The sequence below is a fragment of the Muscardinus avellanarius genome (genome assembly GCF_963383645.1).
Source record: "Muscardinus avellanarius genome assembly, chromosome: 10".
Classification (NCBI taxonomy): Eukaryota; Metazoa; Chordata; class Mammalia; order Rodentia; family Gliridae; genus Muscardinus; species Muscardinus avellanarius.
In genome coordinates, this window is record NC_137796.1 from 30,425,528 (window position 1) to 30,448,212 (window position 22,685).

The 22,685-nt window shown below is 36.8% G+C and overlaps 1 protein-coding gene across 1 annotated transcript in view; it reads right to left on the bottom strand.

Annotated features, from left to right (window-relative positions):
• Positions 1-22,685, bottom strand: part of LPCAT2 (lysophosphatidylcholine acyltransferase 2) — a gene marked incomplete at both ends in the record, with an annotated part of 79,064 nt that overhangs the window by 47,415 nt on the left and 8,964 nt on the right. The window contains 7 exons of the mRNA XM_080703530.1: positions 3,035-3,089; positions 10,522-10,556; positions 11,917-11,975; positions 13,173-13,233; positions 15,352-15,464; positions 17,259-17,476; positions 20,550-20,689. Of these exons, the coding sequence (XP_080559656.1) occupies positions 3,035-3,089; positions 10,522-10,556; positions 11,917-11,975; positions 13,173-13,233; positions 15,352-15,464; positions 17,259-17,476; positions 20,550-20,689 (681 nt within the window). The remainder of the gene's footprint in view (positions 1-3,034; positions 3,090-10,521; positions 10,557-11,916; positions 11,976-13,172; positions 13,234-15,351; positions 15,465-17,258; positions 17,477-20,549; positions 20,690-22,685) is intronic.

The window sequence follows — 22,685 nt, forward strand, 5'->3', positions numbered from 1 at the left end:
TTATATAGTCTGAGCATGAATATCCTTTAGTTAGACCATCTAGCAGGCTCTTAATTTACATCATACTCTGAGATGTTTCTTACTGGCTATCTTATTACAGTGCCTCTACACCATATGCTTATAAAGGTATGCTTGTGAAGTAGCTGGTTGACAAAAGTGATCACTAAAAGATACATAAGCACGTAGCTACTATGCCAATTACTAGTCAGAGATTAATTTTCACGGGCTGGGAATGCAGCTCGGTGATAAGAGAGCTTTCCCACCATGTGCAAGGTCCTAGGTTCAATCCCTAGCACTGAAAAAAATACAAAAGAATAATTTTCGATAGAATCATTCTGTAGACATCATTGCTCAAGGATGCCAGAGACCAACTCCACAAGGCATGAGGTTACATTTTTACAAAGAGCTAAGAGTCAAGAAAATAATAACTCTTCAAAACAAGTCACTATGTTGGTGAGGCAGAGAAGGATGGAGAAAAGGAGGTAAGAAAATATTCCTGTATTCCTAAAGAATTTGGTAATCATCATTCTTGAGGGGAAACTTGTGAAGCTAAAGATTAGAGCAGTCAATATACTGAGCTGTTCTGTGGCTCACAAAATTGTCTAAAAGGCCTCTTTAAAAATCCTCTCAAAGTTCACTTTAAAAAACCCACTTTTAATTACTTTAAAAAATAATACCGCATTTTAAAATTAGGTTTACCTAATATTCAAGAAATTCTAAAACAAGGATTTCTGTCAATTTTAAAGTAAAAGAAAAACAGAGGGGACTACTCTAAGTCAAATTTGAAAACAAGCATGGGATCGAGGGAGGGGGAGGGAATGGGATGGGGAGTGGATGAGGGCTAATTTGGATGTGTGTTTGTATATCCTCTCAAGTCTTGTATTCCAATGTGACATATGATTACAATGCACCAATAAAAATAAATTAAAAAAAAAGAAATTGGAACAATAAAATGAACCAAGACTTCAATCCAAGCTCCCCGTAGGGCAACTCAAGTTCTGCTCCATAGACATGGCGAAAAGCTGGAGCTTAAGCAGGGCCTAGTTCTTCACTGCATTGAGCCAGGGGCTGGATCTACTTAGTATCTTAGGTACTGCTTGGATATATTTTTAGTTGCATACAGAGGGAAAATAAGACATTCAGATATCATAAAGCAGGCAGTATCATACATGTAAAAATAAAGATATGTAAAATAAGAACATTAAATTTGAAGTCTATCATAAATTCCCGCCCTCTTACCCTGCATCACAATTCTAAAACATCCAATCTCTACTAATTCAATTCTTTTCAACCGGCTGAAAGCTATTTTTGTGAAATTACAGAACAAAGGGGACTTTCTTCTCATTGCTAGATAATACTGGGACTCAGAACCAGCTAGAGAAAGCAAATATTATGATTGTTAAAGCCAGCCAGCCACGACATGGAAAGGAAATGTGGTAATAGAGGGCAGGGCCAAAAAATAAAATGAGGAATTTACATACCTCTGTTGTATAATGTAGTTTGACCACGGATACATGTGCTAAACAAAATAAGTACAGTTCTGCGTGCATTTCCACATCTGTCGCTAGATCTTCTTTTAGCTAGAACAGGGTCAATTTAGAGAAAAAGACAGTGGTGGGGGTGGGGTGGGGGGAAGGGAGATATCTTTCAAATTTGCAGAGAAGATAGCATGGCTGTTTTAAGTATGGGTTGCGTTGTTTATTTAGAAAAGGAAACAAGGGTTAGACCACCTGAGCTGCCATTAAAGAAGGAAGAGAAATGCTCAGAGTTCTCAGGAACAATGTGATGCAGGTCTTCCTAAAATGTATTCTATAGAACACTGGTTCCAGAAGATCACCAAAGAAAAAAGGGTTCCGTGGTCAAACATTTCAAAGTACTGAGAAAGGAAAAATTTGGTTCATTTTGTTTATCCTGGTATTTCCTGAACTTCTTAGGACACAGGTTAGTGGTTAGTTTTTCTTCTCTTATTTTTCCCCTGGAATATCTAAGCAAGTCCTAAGAGCTGGTGTCATGTTTTTTAGTTGTACCGAGAAATACCATGCTAGTTTTAAAAATAAATGGTATGAAAAAAAACTGATAGATATTTTCAGACAATGTACAAATCTCAAGAAAAAATTCACTAAAGATAAAATCATTTTGAAATAGAATTAACTCTCCTGAATCATTCGCCATTGCCGACAACCTCTAAATGACTGGACAACTGAGCTATCCAACCAAGGAAAAGCACGTTCTTGTGAATTAAATTCCACAGTCCCGTAACTTAGAATACAGGCCTCCATTTGTATTATATGTGCAAATTTAAAGGTTTTTTTTCCCCCATAATCCATGGGTGTGATCAGAACACCCAGGCAAGCATCTTAAAGCCCAATATCCTAACCCTCTCCTTTGAGTAGTTTCTGAGGGTATTGCTTGGTATCTGAAACAATTCTAATACAACCAACCTTGGTCAGAAGTTTCAGAAGGCTCTAATTACTCTTCTGTTACGGCCATACCACTCTGAACGCACCAAAGATCATAATTACTCTTCTACTCCCCACCTGCCATGGGGCAGCTCAAACCAAAAGTGTGTCCTGCGAATGATTAATATGAGCCACCTCCACGTATGATTTCCTGAGGCCTCCCATGCGTAGAAGGATTCTCAGTGCGGACATCTGACCTCTGTGTCTCTCCCCAGCTCCCATCGGCACCTCTCAACTTCCACAGAACATGTTCTTCAAGGAGTTGTGGTGACCTTCTGGCCCTTTTGTATGGCTGTGAAGGCATACCATTCAACTTGACATTAAAGGGCATGGAGAGATTAAAATAAGGGAAACAAATCTGGACTCCAGGGTAGTTACATCTTAGAAGTTAGATATGTTTCCAAACGTGACTCCAAGGGCTAAATCTCACAGTATGGATTTAAATACACAATTTATAAAAAGATCAGAGCTGATTTTAACGGTAGTGGAACTTTTGTATCTGGTCTTTCCAAACTAGAAATTCAAAATTAACAGGCCAAATCTCAGCTTCCAAGGTTACATTTTAAATGACTTACCTCAACTTCTACCCTCGTGAAGGGCTGGCAGAGAGTAAGCACGGAAAGCTGCAGGCTGACAAGAAAAAAGAGAGGGACACCCTTATACGGTGATACAAGTATCATCCAATATTACTTCACAAACATTTCTTTACACACAGACACCCCCATACACACACACACACACACACACACACACACACACACACACTCTCAGTGTTTATAATGCTACACTGCAGTTGTGACATTTCTTGGGCCTAGACAAGTATTCGTATTCTGGTCATTCAAAAGTTAAATCACTAAATAAGAATTCATGATTCAGAACCACAGCTCAACAGACTAAACCCTAAATTTGCAGTTTCCTTGACAACATAGCCTTACAGGCCTATATCCCTAGAGAAACTATCCTATGGCACATTTTAAGGTACATAAATGTGTTTATGGAAAAAGTCCCAAGTAGAACACTACATTTCTAAAATCTTTTGATATTGAGAAATAAATCAGTGAACCTTTCCTTTAAAAGCAAAAACCTTATTAAAACTGCTCCAGATATTAATAAGTGTTTGGGTCATACGGGAATCACAGAAGTTTCAAATTTTATCATACAGCTGAACAAAGGCTTTCTTTAAAGTGGTTAACCAACTGTCTGAAAGAAATTTTTTTAAAGAGATGTTTCTACTTGTAGCTCTTCAGTGTATATTGACTTCCTGGATAAGATTTCTATGGGGTCTTTTTAGTTTAGACTCATTAGAGAGCTGACCCAGAAATTAGGCAGAATGGATTAGACTATATGTTTAATAAAACAACCCAAAGCCTTTTTGCTATTAAGAAATTAAAATATCTGCATAAATTACGTGAAAGGATTTACTTAAGAAAGTTAAAAATTTAAGCAAGGATTTTAGTTTAATTTTTTTTTAAAAGAAGGAAGCCAGGCATGGTGATGTATGCTTGTAATCCCAGCATTTGAGAGGCTGAGACCAGAGGATCACAGTTCTCAGACAGCCTCAGCTACTTAGTGATGTCCTCCGCAACTTAGTGAGACCTTGTTTCAAAATAAAGAAAAAAAAATAGGGCAGGGGTGCAGCTCAGAGGCCGAATGCCCCTGGGTTCCATCCCCAGACTCACAAATATATATATATGAACTTAGAAAGTTATATATATAATTTATATATTATTATATATTATATATTATATATATGTGAATTTAGAAAGTAATTTTTTTTGGTGGTACTGGGATTCCTGGAAACCCCTTCTACCTTCGGGCTACACTCCCAGACCTAATATATATATATATATATATATATATATATATATATATATATATATATATATATGGAGAGAGAGAGAGAGAGAGAGAGAGAGTGTGAGAGAGAGAGAAAATTTGGAAACAGGGTCTCGCTGACTTCAAACCAGGGCGATCCTCCTGTATCCACCTCCCAAGCATGGGGATTACAAGCGTGCACCACAACACCCGACTAGAAAGTAAATTTTTCAGTTTCTTTCTTTTTTTTTTTTTTTAGACAGGGTCTTGCTATGTCAATCAGGCTGGCCTTCAATTTGTAATCCTCCTGCCTCAGCCTCCAGAATAGCAGAGATTACAAGCATATACCACCACCTGGCATTAATTACAAATTGTTAATGGACAATTCTCAAACCATCCATCTTTAAGGAAAAAAATCTTTTACTATCTATAAACTCCCAACAAAATCAACCTACATTATTTACCATAAAGTAAATTATTTTAAAATAATTACTTTACTAATACATTGCAATTATATTTTTCTTTCCTTGAGCTACCTTTATTTGGTTTGGGTAGCAAGGATATTGGCTTTGGAGAATGAGTTTGGTAGTATTCCATCTCTTTCTCTTTCATAGAATAATTTTAGGAGCATTGGACTTAGCTCTTTTTTAAAGAATTTATAGAATTCATCTGGGAATCCACCAAGTCCCAGGCTTTTCTTTCTTGAAAGGCTTTTTCTTGCTGCTTCGATCTCATTGGTTGTCCCTGGCTTGTTTAGGTTTACTACATCATGTTGTTTCAATTTAGGTACTTTGAATGGGTCTAGAAATTGATATATTTCTTTTAGATTTTCTGATTTGTTTGAACATAAATTTTCAAAATATTTCTGATGATCCTCTGAATTTCTGCAGTGTCTGTGCTGATATCTCCCTTTTTGTATTTTATTAAAATGGGTCATTTCTCCCTTTGAGAATCTTCCAAGTTTGGAAAATTATATGGATATTCATGTAGATACCAGAAACATTCAGAACCCCAAATATATAAAATTAAAGATCTTCTGCAAGCCACATTATAATTGCAATGACTGACATGGCGATCAAGGAGAAAATCTTAAATTCAGCAAGAGCTAAAAGTCAGGTAACACTTAGAGGCAAACGAATTTGGATTACTACCGATTTCTCAGCCCAAATTCCAAAAGCCAGGAGAGCTTGGAATCACATTATCAAAAAACAAAAAACAAAAAAACCTACAACCAAGACTGTTATGGCCAGCTAAGTTATCTTTCAATGGAGAATGAAGAATCTTTCAAGAAGCAAAGGCTAAAATAATTCATGACTACTAAAGCTGGCACTTACAGAAATTGCTTAAGGAAATAATACATAAATAAGAAATAAAAATATATATCTAGAAAAGGGTCAAACTCTGTGAGAAGAGCAACTAAACAAATGAGAACTTAAATTGATTCTAAAAGCCAGGAATGGTGGCACACGCTTGTAATCCCAGTACTTGGGAGGCTGAGACAGGAGGATCACAAGTTTGAAGCCAGCCTCAGCAGCTTAGTGAGGCTCTCTGCAACTTAGTGAGACCCTGTTTCCAAATAAAATATAAAATAGGTCTGGAGGTGTAGCTCAGAGGTAGAAGGCACCTGGGTTCCATACCCAGTACCATAAAAAAATAAATAAATAAATTGATTTTACAAGAAGACAAAATTCAAAATGTCAGGAAATAGCAAACATCTCCTACAATAACAATGTAAATGGTCTCAACTCCAGTTAAAAGAATAGACTGGCTAAGTCAAGTAAAAATCAAAATCCAAGTCAATGTTGTCTGCAGGAAACAGGCAAAGATATAAAACAGTACAAGGTGAAAGAATGAAAAAAGAGACTCCACTCCATTCAAGTGAAAACCGAGAGCAAGCAGGAGTAGTTGCTCTCATACTAAATAAAGCAGATTTTAAGTCAAAACTTATCAGAAGACATAAAAACGGTCACCTCTTATTGATAAAGAGAATAATCCAACAAAAAACCATAATGATAACAAGCATTTATGGCCTAAACATCAATGTACCTACTTACATAAAAACAAACACTATTAAAATCCAAGCCCCCAAATACAATAATATAATAACTGGAAACGTCAAAACACCATTATCAACGTTAGATCAACCAGATAGAAGATCAATACTCTACAAACCTAAGTAATACTATAAGCCAAATTGATCTAATATATATTTAGAGAATATTTCACGCAACAGCTGAATTCACATTCTTCTCATCTGCTCATGGAACCTTCTACAAAACAGATCATATTCTAGGCCACAAAGTGAATATTAGTAAATTTTTTAAAAATGGATATATACCTTGCATCTTCTCAGATTATAATGGTCTGAAATTCGAAATCAACAGCAAGAAGATAAAGAGAAATTACATCAATGCGTGGAGATTGAACAATATGCTCTTAAATGAGAATTAATCGGAAGAAATAAGGGAAGAAATTTTTTTAAATTCTAGAATCAAATGAAAATGGAGACACAATATATGAAAATCTCTGGGACACTTTTTTTTTTTTTTTTTGGTGGTACTGGGGTTCCTGGAAGCCCTTCTACCTCCGGGCTACACTCCCAGACCTATTTTTACATTTTTATTTGGAAACAGGGTCTCCTAAGCCAGCGCGCGCGGCTGGCTTCGAACCTGCGCGATCCTCCTGTCTCTGCCTCCCAAGTGTGGGGATTACAAGCGTGCGCCACCACGCCCGGCCTCTGGAACACTTTGAAAGTTGTCTTAGGAGAATTTAAAGCACTAAGTGCCGACATTTTTAAAAAAATATTTAAAATAAAAAACTTAATGATGAATTTCAAGGCCCTTAAGCTTATTCACTGACTCTCTTCTTTCTTATGATAGATGTTTGGCATTAAATATCTTTCTTAGAATCTGCACATAGAATAGCACTCTGGAGCAAGGGCAACTGAAAAAGCTAATTTAGAAAATTAATTAAAACTAACTTTTCAATATAGTCCTCGAGACTCTTGCCACAGCAATAAGAGAAAGAAATCAAAAGAATTCAAATAGAAAGAGAGGGATTACAACTATTGTTGTTTGCAGATGACATGATTCTTTATCTAAAAGACCCAAAGAACTCAACCAAAAGACTACTGAAGCTGTTTAACCAATTCGGCAAAGTTGTAGTATACAAAATCAATCTAAAGAAATCAGATGCTTTTCTATATGCCAACAATGAATTCACAATGCACACACACACACACACACACACACACACACACACACACAATTTCATTCACTATAACCTTAAAACCAATGAAATACCTAGGAATAAACCTAACCAAAGACATAAAAGACCTCTACACTGAAAACTATAAAACTTTAAAGAAAGAAATTGAAAAAGATCTTGGAAGATGGAAAGATCTCCCTTGCTCATGAATAGGCAGAATAAATATCACTAAAATGGCCATTCTGCCAAACGTGATCTACAGATGCAATGCAATTCTTATCAAAAATACCAATGACATTCTCCATAGACCTAGAAAAATCAGTTATGGATCTTATATGGAGAGAGAAAAGACCCAGAATAGCCAAAGCAATCCTCAGCAATAAGAACCATGCAGGAGGTATCACAATCCCTGGCTTCAAATTACACTACAGAGCAATAGTAGTAAAAACAGCATGGTATTGGCACAACAATAGGAAAACAGACCAGTGGAACAGAATACAAGATACAGAAACAAACCCACACACCTATAGTCAATTGATCTTTGACAAAGGGGTCAAACTCATACACTGGAGAAAAGACAAATTTTTCAACAAATGGTGCTGGGAGAACTAGCTATCCATTTGTAGAAAGATGGAACTAAATCCTTACCTCTCATCATGCACAGGAATCAACGTGAGATGGATCAAAGACTTAGAAATTAGACCAGAGACTGTGAATTTAATAGAGGAGGGCACAGACTCAATACTCCAACATATAGGCACAGGCAGTAACATTCTCAACAAGACATCCAAAGCATGGGAAATTAAAACAAGGATTAACAAGTTGGATGGCATCAAACTAAAAAGTTTCTGCTCATCAAAGGAAACCATCAAGAACCTAAAGAGAAAGCCTACAAAATGGGAGATCTTTATCAGCCACCACTCTAATAGAGGGCTAATATTCAGAATATACAAAGATCTCAAAAGACTCTACACTAGCAAAACAAATAATCCAATCAAGAAATAGGCAACTGAATTGAATAGACACTTCACAGAAAAAGAGATAAAAATGGCCAATAGATACATGAAAAGATGTTCAACATCATTAGCCATTAGGGAGATGCAAATCAAAACTATTCTGAGATTCCAATCAGAGTGGAAAGCATAAAGAACTCTTATACTGTTGGTGGGAGTGCAAACTAGTTCAGCCACTATGGAGATCATTGTGGAGATTCCTTAGGAAATTGGGAATGGATCCACCATATGATCCAGCTCTACCACTCCTGGGTATTTTTCCAAAGATAACGAAATCAGAGAACTACAGTAACATATGCATACCCATGTTCATAGCAGCACAATTCATAATAGCCAAAATATGGAACCAACCTAGGTCTCCATCAACAGAAGAATGAATTGCAGAATTATGGGAAATACACACAATGGAATTCTACTCAGCTATAAAGACGAACAAAATCAGGTCATTAGCAAGAAGATGGAAAGACCTGGAGAACATAATGTTAAGAGAGATCAGCCAAGCTCAGAAAGAGAAGGGACATATGTTTTCTCTAATATGCCCAAACTAGGGACTATTAGGAATACCAGAGGGACTCCAGTTAGTGGAGGGGAAAGCTCAGCAAAGCTGAAATGGAAGGGTAGGAGAGGAAGAAGGCTGAGGTTGAATAATGGAGGAGCTACATTCAAATACGTGTAAAAGTATGAATGTAGCATGGTTAACCTGGACACTCATTGCTGGGAGAGGGGAAGGGGAAGTAGATCCACATAAAAAGAAAATAGAAAACACACACACACACACAAAAAGTAGATGCATAGTTATATGAGAAAGCTAGAGAGATATTCAGAAGTAAGGGTAATATCAGACAGATGAACAGAGACTTCAGGGGAATGACTGAGGGGGATTAGCGGAGTGGGGGAACAAAGAACATAATAGTAGAAATAATTATATGAATGCATACAAAATTACTAATACCAATCCCAATCTCAAAAATTGATAGGAATTACCAATTCCTCTCAACAGGTGAGGGCAAGGGGGGTACCTTGGTAGGGAGGGCACTAAGAGCTGTGTACATATGTTATTCTGACACTCTCCACCCCAGTATCACATTAAATTACAATGCACCAAATAAAAAAATAAGTAAACAAATAATAAGCTTATTATTTCAAAGAAATTATACACACATACAAAAATGGAAAAATTATGTAGTAATTTCTGCATAATTTCATAGTTTCAGAAGTTTGTTGGAATTTATAAAAGGTAATAAAGTCCAGCATACTTGAAGGGAAATAATGATTCCCTTTTAAATATTTCCATGTGGTTGCCACCTATGCATTAACAATGTTATTTGAGGTCTGGGTATCAAAACTGGGCAAGCCCCTGGGGAAAGTTCCCAAACCCAAGTTTGTCATATGGGTCTCACCAAAACTGAAAAAAGGCTCAGACTTTTATAAGCAGAACTAAACAAGAGATCTTGAAAGAAAGTTTAACTTTATATGATCGCTCTGATTTTTTTTAAAGAGGTCTTTTTCACTTCAATTTAACAGTGAAACTATATTCCTCTCTTAAATGCTTGCAGAAACTGCTGATCCATGTTCTTTTAAAATCCAAAACCAGAACTGAAATCATGATAGCTAGTTTTTCCACTTAAATCAAATACGTCATAATTATTTCAGGTTACGTAACTAATTTGACCTGAACTGAAATCATTGTAGCAAAGTATGGACAGAGACACTGAATAATGCTAAGTCTACAATGGGAATGAAAGTACAAAATCAGAGCTAAGTGTGATGCAAATGAGAAAACAAGAACTTGTGGACCATTTGAACATGACAGGTGACTAGAATTCTCCACTTGGGAGACAGCAGGGATTTGTTAATAGGCAAGCCAATGATGCTCTCTAAAATGGCATCGTTTACAAGATTTAAGATAGAGAAATATTTATTTTTATAAAAGCAAAGTTTTTGTTTTAAAAATAATTAAATTATCTTCCCTTTTCTTTACTAAAATAAAATGTGTATATTAACTTTCATAAACATAAGGGACTTACAATGTATACCCTTGCCATGTCCAGGTCACAGTATCCTACAAAAACAAGAGTATTTAAACTGTTAAACCGGAGGGGAAATAGCAAATAAAACAAAGGCCATATTTTAATATTAGCATACATGTATTTTTTCATAAAATTAAAGCAACGCGTTGTAAAGTAAAATAGGTGTACTATTATTAAAGAACGGTGAACTAATCTATGAGCTTTGGGATCATATGTCTACATAGCAATGATTCACCTTCCTATGTTACTATCTTTTTATGGCACAACTTGTTCTGATTTTTTTTAAATTATTGTATAGGCACAGCTATTTTTCTCGAAAAATGAACACATCTGGAAAACTAATTTGCTTATAAAAACAAAATATACTGATTCTCAGTAAAAGAGAGGGTTGTGCGGAAGAAAAATTAAAGTAGTAATATAGTGAAAGGATTTGAATACACAATAAATTCAAACTTGTAGGCAAAAGTACAACGTGTAAAAATCTGATAGATTTTGTTTTAGCCATAAATGCCCAAGGTTGAGAAACCAGCCACTTGAACTGATATAGAACTTTTAAGTAGTATAGATAACTAACAATTTCTCCTCATCTTTTTATATAAATTCTCTAGGAAAGAGTCCTCTCAGAACCAAAACCTCCCTTCAAGAGTCTTTATTGGGAAAACGGTGGTATAATCTATATCTAGAGGTCAATGATGTACCCCACTGCTACAGAAGAGACTGCTTCTTCCTGAACTAACTGTAGACTTTACATAGGATACCAAGTTCTTTGGTACTTAATAAAGCTACTTGGTTAGTAAGTACCAAGCCAGTAGTTAAAGATCCAGTTTCTCCCAAATTTATCCTGCTAATTTAATCCTTCTCTGGCAATAATGATTGCTGAATCAGGAAAAGTTCTTGTAAGCTTAATTATAATTACAGATGTCTACTACGAAGACTCATAATACCCTAAATCTGAGACTTACGGCATTACCAACAGAAGAGAGGCTAAGAATTGTCTTCCTGAAACTTAATAACAAAACAATATTTAATACTGGTATCAACAAATATGTGCCTATCTTGCAATTGTGTGTGGGTGGTAAAAGGGACTGAACACCGGGAGCTCTACACTCCCAGCTCTTTTTATTTTAAAACAGGATCTTGCTAAGTCACTATACTCTGGCCTCAAACCTGCCATCCTCCTCCCTCATTCTCCGAGAACTGAGACTATAGGCGTGAGCCGTGCATCTGATGCAGCATTTTTGAAGCTAGATGTGGCAATCAGAATGAATCTGCCAATCTTCTTCCACCATTTACCTACTCGGACCCTTATTCAACTATTAAAAAAGGCATCCTGGAAAATGCATGCTTGTTGGGCTACCTGAAACACTTCCCATAGTAAAACACTGTGCTTACCAGCTTGTTTGGGTATCTGAGGAGGACTGGCTGCACTGGAACTCCTGGAATGAAGGCTCCTACAACCACATTAAAATTTAATCACATGGATTATTTTATGCATAAAAGTTTTACAATAAGAAAAACAATTCTAAACAGTACACATATACTGATAGTTTAAGAGTATACATAACAGAAACTATCTGCTATATGTTGGTTAATTCCTAGTGTTTACCAAAATTTTTAAAATTAAAAATTAGAAATTTTTAAAATTAAGAATTTTTAAGCAAAATACTAAGTGCTATGCTTCAGGCATATATATATATATATATATATATATATATATATGATAGATATATTGATGATAGATATATTGATGACAGATATTGATTATATATATATATATACACATATCTACTGCTTTCCATTTCCCAATCATCCATTATTCAATAAGATTAAAAAAAAACTAGAAATTTGCCGGGCGTGGTGGCGCACGCTTGTAATCCCCACGCTTGGGAGGCAGAGACAGGAGGATCGCGCAGGTTCGAAGCTAGCTGCGCGCGCTGGCTTAGGAGACCCTGTTTCCAAATAAAAATGTAAAAATAGGTCTGGGAGTGTAGCCCGGAGATAGAAGGGCTTCCAGGAACCCCAGTACCACAAAAAAAAAAAAAAAACCAGAAATGACAAATTGGAGACAAAGAGAAAATAAGAATATCTAGATAAAACCAAATGACTGAAGCAAAAACTGCCCTACTTGATGGAAGTGAGTCAGAACTTTGGTACTGAGCATTCTAGCAGCCAAACAAAAACATTTTAAAGTGTTACAAGTTACAGTGAAAGCCACATTCAAGACTGTCTTCTAATCTTAAAAAAGAAGTGAACCTTAGAAAGCATTGAAGAAATTATAAATCACAATGAAAAAGGTTTTCTATTTCATGATACAGGACCCCAAATATCTGCTCAAAGTTCCTTGGAGGAAAAGAAGTCAGTGGTCTTTGCTCACAAGCACACGCACACATGTGTACACACACACACACACACGCGCGCACACACACACACGCGCACACACACACACACACGCGCGCGCGCACTCACACACACACACGCCAATATATGGATGTAGGGACTGAAGTAAGTTCTGTGGAATCATGTTAAAACTTTTTATCAGAAAAGAGAAAATGCTTAGAGTACTGGAAGTTATTTTGTTTATTACTATCTAAGCATTTGAAAAAGTTTCCATACTACTTTGTTATAATACATAATTTAATTTATCTCACCTGGTTTAAAAGTAATCAAACAGGAACGATTAGTACAAGTACCTTCTGGGAAAACTAGTATCTTGGGAGAAAAGGAATAGATTTAATATTTCAATCTAATTAATAGATTACTTCTTTACTCACTTTCCTCTGACTTCACAAACAGCTGCTAATGCTTATAAAACAAGAGTAAGATAAAAAGCTAACACCTAATTCTAATAAATACTAATAAATTCTAATAAAAACTGGAATCAGATCATTCACATTTTCTGTACAATACCGTCTGTCCATTACGATGATTCAAAAATAGATTTAGGCCAGGCGTGGTGGCGCATGCTTGTAATCCCAGCGCTTGGGATGCTGAGGCAGGAGGATCGCACAGGTTCAAAGCCAGCCTCAGCTACTTAGTGAGGCTCTCGGCAACTTGGTGAGACCCTGTTTCCAAACAAAATACAAAATAGGTCTGGGAGTGTAGCCCAGAGGTAGAGAAGTCCCTAGGTGCCACCCCAGGTACCACAAAAAAAAAAAAAAATAGATTTAGGCTTTGACTTGAGACTATACTTAACTTATAAATATACTACATTTTTTGTTAATGGTGAATACATTTTATAAAAAATATAGAGCGATGTAAGTCATGGTCAAAGTATATATTAGGTACACTATATTAAATTCTTTTTTCTGCTGTTATACATCCTTAAGGAAATAAGCTTTTAATATGTTTCAGTTTACCCACTCAATGACATTATCTCAAGCAACATATAGTTGAGGGACAATTTGAGGATAAAGGAGGATATGATTACAATGTGCTTTATGCTTACTAGAATTAGTTGGAATATGTTATATGATTTCTTTTTTGACATGTTTTAGCTTTTATTGCACTTCCTTTATGCTGTCCATGTAAAAAATACAAAGAATGATTAGTTTCTCCCTTTACTAAATAAGATAGTAGCTTGGTTTTCTGAAGTTTTTAAAGTTTAACCATAAGTAAAATGCTAAGTACATAAAATAAAAATAAAATATATGTACTCGTAGCAGTTAGTGATGGGTATTTTATAATAATTAGAAAAGGAAAACATTATTGGGCTAAACTGCTACAACTACAGATTACTTGTAAAGTAACAATCACGAACAGGTATAATTCTAATAATCAGATTCAATAGCAAATGTTCTATTCCTTGAAAATTCAAAGTTACATTATTAACAGTAAGTGGATATAGAGTGAATCATAAATCCAGAGCAGGAAGGGGCATTAAAAGTCACCTAGCAACTCTAAGGCTTAAATTCTTTCTACAACATCCCCCCCAAGTGGCTGATCAGCCAAAGCCTGAAAATTCTAGAAAAGGATTCCAAGTCAGAGCATCCTACCTTCGAACAGAGAGAAAGTTCTTCTTAAGATGACCAAAATGAGGTGAAATCGACCTCTTTTTTAACCTCCCACCTATTAACTAGCTATATTTCCCGGATCCAGAGAGAAAAGTCAAACCCTTATTCCAAATGCCACCTTTCCCCAACCATTTTAAAACCATGCCTCACATCCCGTGGTTTCTAAAGCCTCCTGGCCGGCCACACCTCTCCTGGGACTTTAATGTCTCCGTGTCATCGTGGGTGGACAGACCCTACAGCACCATTAGTTTGCTCAAGATCGCTTGCTTTCATCTGGGCACAGGCAGTGGAATACTAACTAGAATCATCTTTGGTTTCTTGTGTAATAAGTACTGCCCTCCTTGAACGGTAATTCCGGGGAGAAGGGTGATGGGTGGTAAAAGCACACAGTTTTTTATGTAATTTTGATACGGCCTCTGCACTGAAATGCCCTACCTAAATACACTTCAGAAAGGAGTAAAGATCTTAATCATCTTTTCAGTGAACCCAATATACCGTTGAAGATAATTAAACTTTATCTACTAAATTACATGATTTATCCATATTATTCAATAATAGAGTCAGAGGAAAAGAATCACTTTTTATGATAGAAAATAAAAATGGGATGCAAGGGTCTGACAAATAAAAAAGAATGATACTTTTAAGTTCACGGAGTATTTCACGGAACATCTTAATAGTCACTGGCTTATTCTCCACCCATTATGCTAAAGATACCTAGTATAGGTGTTCACAGACATTGCTGGGTGTGCATCCCAGTGAAGACATCTACAGATAACAAACTCACAATATATTTAAGCGACCATCTAGGTCGCCTTACCTGGGGCCATTCCCCTCCTGATCTTGCCCGCCTTATTATTTCATTTATTGTGTTCTTTCGGGAATCCGGATCTACCCGGGACACCAACACTGGCTGCATGGCCCGGAACAGTCCTTTACAATGAACAAAAAAAAAAACACAACCAAGTCATTCTTCGGCTAAAACCACCATAGCAGTAATGCTAGGTAAATCCTAAAGCAAATTTTATGAGAAATTAAAATGACAGAAAATCAAGGGGAATGATTTTAAAAATTACTCCAAATTTACTAAAACTTAGTTTCTAATTTTTAAAGAAGAAATGGATATTTCTATCTAAAAATATTCCACTGATTTTGCAGAAGTAACCTGCCCAAGCTATCAAGATGAAATGAAGCAAATGCAATTTAATCCCTACTGATCTTTTTTGTCAACTAACATTAAACCTTTGGAAGATACCGTGTCATTATCTTACTTGATTTTAGGAATAGACTGAAAATTGAATATATGAATTCATAGTACACAAAGGTAAGAGGCAATTATAACTCAGTTCACTATAATTTTCAGAACGTTTCCTAAATAACTTCCTACCACATACGAAAGCAGCCTCAATTTAAGAAGAGTTGCTACACAACTTTGCAGGAAAAAGAAAAACATATGATACAAAGCCTGGTAGTTACACTGAAGAAAAAAAATAAGAGTATCTCGGCTGAATGACGAGGCTGCCGGAAGGACTATTGTGCCTGCAGAGCCCCAGAACAACATCGGGCTACTTAAACACCCGATCTCTGCACGGGGTGCTCGCGATCACCGTGGGGCACCCAGGAGCAGTTACTTAGAGACAGATTCCTCAGGGAGCGACTGAAGCATGTGGCGGGGAAAACACTTCACTTGCTTCATTATTTTTTATGGCAGGAAGGACTTATTGTTCCACATCATAATTTTCAAAGAGTTTCGCATAGGTCCCTTGGGGAGATGCTGAGGCCAATAATGAAGAAAACAGAGCTAGGAAGAAAGACGTGGTACATTTATCAGTCTAATACTCTGAAGAGTAATTCATAACAAGAGCATGAAACCCGTGTTTAACCTGTGGCTAAGTAATCTCTCTAAAAAAATGAATAAATAAAAAATAAAGTATGTTTAGCATTTGAAAACTGGTCTTCTCGTCCTGGCTATATGTAAGAATAGAAAGATATAAGCCGGGCGTGGTGGCGCGTGCTTGTCATCCCAGCATTCGGGAGGCTGAGACCGGAGGATCTCAGTTGGCGGACAGCCTCAGCTACTTAGTGAGGCCCTCTGCAACTCAGTGAGACCCGGTTTCAAAATAAAGAATAAAAAAAAAAAAAAAAATAGGGCAGGGGGTATAGTAGCTCAGAGGTCAGATTCCCCTGGGTTCCATCCCCAGACCTGCCAAAAAAAAAAAAAAAAAAAAAAAGGATATGACAGTGTAGTGATATACAAAAGTTTAAAATAGAAGGATGAGGTTACAGATAAGGAAGTTCAACACTTCTTCATAAATTAATTCTTCTATATAATATAATATTTATTATTTATTTATTTATTTATTTATTTATTTATTTATTTTTGTGGTGCTGGAGAATGAACCCAGAAGCATTCTACCTCCAAGCTATACTCCCAGCCTGACTTTTTATTCTTTATTTTTGAAACAGGTCCTCACAAAGTAATTGAGGCTGGCCAAGAACCTAGAACCTTCTATCTCAGCCTCCCAAGTACTGGGGTTATAAGTGTTTACCACCACACCCAACTTAGAGAGTATCTTATTACAATAAAGATGCACTTGAAATACATACTGAAATGCAATACGCTTCAAATATCTCAAAGTTTTTAAAAAGTTTATGAAGAAACAATATATGATTAGTGCAAAGTATACGCATGAAAATATTCCATCTGTTAACCTAACTGGTACTTACTGCCAATCAGCGGGACCTGTGCATTTTCTTTCCTGGATACTAGAGAAGGTAACCCAGCTACGACACAGGCCACTCCATCAAAGAATGTCGAATGAGGGGCCACAACAAAAATTGGTGCTTCCAAGGGAGTTGCAATCTTTCCTTTCACAGAAACTGTAAATCCCATTGAAAAGAATACTGCATGACCAATAAACTTCAAAACCTTCTGAGATACTTTCCTTTGAAAAGACATAGACAAAAGACATAATTAGCTTTGGTGCTTGAAGCGGGCAGCGGGGCTTTACTCTAAAATACAATAAGAAATACAAAACAAGCCAGAGAATCTCATTTTAAAGTATTAGGTCTTGAATAATTTATGTATGTGTACGTACAAATAAACAAAAATGATGACTATTATGTATAACTATAGTAGACCAATGAAAAAGAAGAAACAAAAGTCTCTTAAAGAAAAATAATACAAGCGAAAGCGTAATAGCTAACACATGGATGGAGCTCTTTCTGCTAGGTGCCCCGCACTCTTCTAAAGGCTTTCTAGCTATCAACATCCTTAGCCTAATCTTTGAAGTAGGTATTGTTTTATTATTTTCCCCATTTTACAGATGAGAAAACAGAAGCACACAAGATACAGAAAGGTATTTTGACCAAGGATAAATGGCTAGTAAATGGTTCCAATATTTTATGACTCAAAAAAAAAAAAATGGTAAAAATGAGATCTCAGCACAGAAGCCTTCAAAGTCGTCATCTGAGGAATCCGTGTTGATGCACCTCCCCACTTTAGAACCCTCACACTGAAACTGTCCTCAGAATCATTTGAGAAATAAAATTTGGAAGTAAATCTTATCTGTATTACTATAGCTCTCACACATCATCAAAAATCTACAGAAGTGGGGGCTGGGGATGCAGCTCAGTGGTACAGCACGGCAGTACGCACATGGCCCTCGGGCCCAGCATGTGCAAGGCCCTGGGTTTGATCCTTAGTGCTCGGGTGCATTTACACACACACACACACACACACACACACACACACACACACACACACACAATCTTCACAAGTTAATTTGTCATTTCACTTCCATGGAACAGAGATGTACTTAAGCCATTCCAGAAATCTGTTTATTTCTTTAAAGATTAGCTCATGCATTAAAACAGTGCCTGGGACAGTGCTGAATATTCAAGATAAGAAAGATAAAGTCTCTGACTTGATAAGTTCAATGAGTTAGGGAAACAAAACAGACTCCTAGCAAGTACAAATACAGGGTGGCTATCTCAGTATGTGAACGAAAACACGATTTTTCATAAAAAGAAAAATAAAATATGTAGAGTGTCATCCACTGGTCTCTGTGGGCAGATGGTTTCAGGAACCCCCAGGGATAACAAAATCCTCAAATGCTCAAGTGCCTTATATAACACAATGTACTATTTGCATTTAACGTAAAATTTAAATAATCTCTAGATAACATAATATCTAATACAATGAAAATGCGATATAAATAGGTGGCACACTGCATTGGCTGGGGTAATCTTAAGAAAAATGTCTGTACATGTTTAGGATAGATGTATTTTTAAAATACCCTTGACCCACAGTTGGTTGAATCTGTGAATGTTGAACCCACAGATTTGGAGGGCTTATTGTATATCACCTAGAAAATACCGAAGGGGAGCTTTAAAATATAGCCTTCCTATTTACTTCCCTCAATATTTCTATAATAATACCATAAGAAACTATTATAAACTAACCTCTCAGGAAGTTTCTGTGACTTTTTTTCTCAGCAAGAAATTAGACACAGAAAACCTTTCATAAAACTTCAACTACCTTTAGAAATATGCCATATTCAGAGCCATTAAGCATTTTTATTCAAATATTTTAAACATGTTTTTATGTCTGGTCTACAGAATAACTTCAATGTTACCTGTCTGAGAGGAGAAAGATATACTGGTTTAACTGACAAAGGTAAAACTTTTTCTTCTAACATTTACTATATTTGTTTTCTGAATTCTCGGGCCATTCCTCCTGTCACTTCAGGTTTTCCTAAACCACTAACAACATACACCAAAGAGATAACCTAAAAGAAATTGGAGAACCATGAAAACCAGCCCTTGAAGTATCACTTTATACTACACAGCCTCAAGTTATAAAACAAAGAAATATAATTTGTAAGGACCGAGGCTTCACTGGAACGTCACCAACACTGGATTCGTTTCTACTTCGAACCAACTTTGTTTTTGATATTAACAGCTGTTCACTATAACAAGACCTAAAGAGAAAACTTCATATTATTAAAAACTTTCTGGAGCCGGGCGTGGTGGCGCACGCTTGTAATCCCAGCATTCGGGAGGCTGAGACCAGAGGATCACGGTTCGTGGACAGCCTCAGCTACTTAGTGAGGTCCTCTGCAACTTAGTGAGACTCTGTTTCAAAAAAATAAGGAATAAAAAAATAGGGCAGCGGGTGTAGCTCAGAGGTCAAATGCCCCTGGGTTCCATCCCCAAACCCACAAAAAAAAAAAAAAAAAAAAAAAAAAAAAAACTTTCTGGAACAGTATTCCTCCACAAAAAATTTTGGGGGATATAACCACATTTGATATTTGGATGAACGGGACATATCATTGTGTATGGAAAAAGAAAAAACTGTGCACAATTTCAGAGAATTCCTTAGTGTCCCAAAACAAATCTATAGATTTGGAATCTATGTGACATCCGTGAAGTCCACGTTAAGAAATCCCACTTACAAGACATACAGATGGCAGCAATTTAGTTCTGCCCAATAGGGATAAACTTCTACCAGTAGCTACCCTTGGAATTTGATAATACATTAGAAGCAGCTCCCTTCTGCCTCAGTGTTAACATTCAAAAAGGTAGGCTATACTGATGTAAACTGTTATTAATGATAATCGTTAAAGTAATCAATACAAATATAATTGATCGACTTAATTATATCAGTGTAGAAAGATATTACTGCAGAGAGACAAAAGCAAATGAAAAAGAACAGAAAAGGCAAAGGAAAGCAAACTGCTTAGTAGCTGCGATGGTTTGAGGCATCGTAACTGGATACCTTTTAGAACCAGAGGTAAATTGTTTTTTGACACTCAGAAAACAAAAGCTTTTAACACTGTGAAATTTACAACTTTAACAGAAGACTACCAGAGTATGTCTATACAGAAATTTTACATAAGTTAAGACCATTTTTATTTCAGAAGTTGTTAACATTGACTACTTATCACCGATTAAACTGTGAGAAACTTTTTTTATGCTTTTGATTTGCCTAGTATTTGGACATAATTTATTTCTTACCTCCTCCACTCAGCTATTGGGTGGGTCAACTTTTCAGGAGTAAACAGTGTGGCAATTAAGGCAAATGGCCATGACAATAATAAAAGTAATCCAACCAGTAAGGCACGAATTGGAAGCAGGACAATCCCAAAAAGGAGAATCTGAAAGTCAAAGTTGATAAAACACGAGTGACCATTATTTAAATACATTTCTTTTGAACAGAAATATACAGACAGGTGTGATAGTATACCTGATGCCAGCGACATGGGAGGCTGAGGTAGGAGGATCACAAGGTTGAGGCCAGCCTCAGCAACTTAGTGAGACAGACCCTGTCTCAAAATAAAAGATAAACAGGGTTGGGGGATGTAGCTCAGAGGTTAGTTCCTCTGGGTTTAGTTCCTCTAGCACCACAAAAACAAACAAACCAGAAACATGTAATAGGAAAGTTCCAAGCTATTTGTGTATTCACTCAAGGATGAATTGAGTACTATCCTGGACCGGACAAAGATTTAATCCCCCCAAAAATAAGAGACGTCATTTGACCTCACAAAGCCTATTATATACAAAACAAACAGTGGTGAAAGCCCTAAGACAGCTGAGCGCAGTGGTGCATGCTTGTAATCCCAGTACCTGAGAGGCTGACAGTGATTGTAGGTTCGTGGCCAGTCTCAGCTACTTAGTGAGGCCCTTCACAACTTACTGAGACCCTGTTTCAAAATAAAGAATGAGCTGGGTGTGGTGGCGCATGCTTGCAATCCCCGCGCTTGGGAGGCTGAGACAGGAGGATCGCACAGGTTCAAAGCCAGCCTCAGCTACTTAGTGAGGCTCTCAGCAACTCAGCGAGACCCTGTTTCCAAATAAAATATAAAATAGGTCTGGGAGTATAGCCTGGAGGTAGAAGGCCTATGGGTTCCATCCCTAGTACCAATAAATAAATAAAGAAAGAAAGAATAAAAAATAGGGCTGGGGGTATAGCTTGGAGGTAGAATGCCCTTGGGTTCAATTCCCAGCACCACAAAAAAAAAAGAAAGAGAGAGAGAGAGAAAGGAAGAAAGAGAGAAAGAATGAAAGAGAGAAAGAAAGAAACCTAAGATTTTTTTTTTTTGTATTTTTGTTTGTTTGGGGTTTTTTTTGCAGTACAGGGGATGGAACCCAGGGGCATTCTACCTCTGAACTACACCACAGCCCTATTTCTTATTCTTTATGTTTTTGAAACAGGGTCTCACTGAGTTGCGAAGGCCTCACTAAGTAGCTGAGGCTGTCCATGAACCGTGATCCTCCTGTCTCAGCCTCCCAAATGCTGGGGTTACAAGCGTGCGCCACCATGCCCGGCCAGCTTGACTATTTATCCATGAAAGTGAAAGAGCATGCTGAGGGCACAAAGGAAAGAGGCTGAGTTTGTAGCCAGAGAAAGCTAACTGGAGGAGTGGCTGAATGGTCTCACAACAAGCAAGTTACTAGTCAGGGAAAAGGGGGAAAAAGTGATTTTTGAGAGCTCTAAGTAGAAGAAAAAGCACAAATGAGGGTGCTAGAGTATGAAAAAGTAAATGCATTGTATGTACCTTCCAGCCCTTTGTGATTAATAACAATTAGGAGATAGAGGAGAAAATAAAAAATAAATATAACAAACGTAGCAGGAAATAATACATGAATACTTTCTATGGGCCAGGTACTCTAAGCATTTGCCATGTGGTTTTTCATTTGGTTGCAATCTCAAATTGCTTTATGTAAAATTTAAAAAGTGACATAGAGAAATAAATGTAATATTTTATTGCTTAATAAGATCATAGAGCTAGTAAATGGCAGAACAGGATTTGAACCTTATTTGGTTGGTCTTTGCTCTGCATTCTTACACCATACAGAGTTTCAAGTAAAATAAATTGTTCTTATATACAATATGCTGTCATTTTTCTATAAACAAATTACCCTTCTCAACCAGTGCCATCCTTCTGCCTTTTCTCTTGGCCCTCATATGAATCTAAGTACCATCAATTAACTCACAACGGCGCTTACCTGATTGCTGCCAGGTCACTCGCGTGCATGTGTGCTTGAGGTAAAAGTTACATATAAGGAAAAGCTCACGCAATCACAACCTGGATCGAGACACAAAACTTACGCACCACTCCGAATGTTACCTTTTCCCTCTTCCATTCAAGG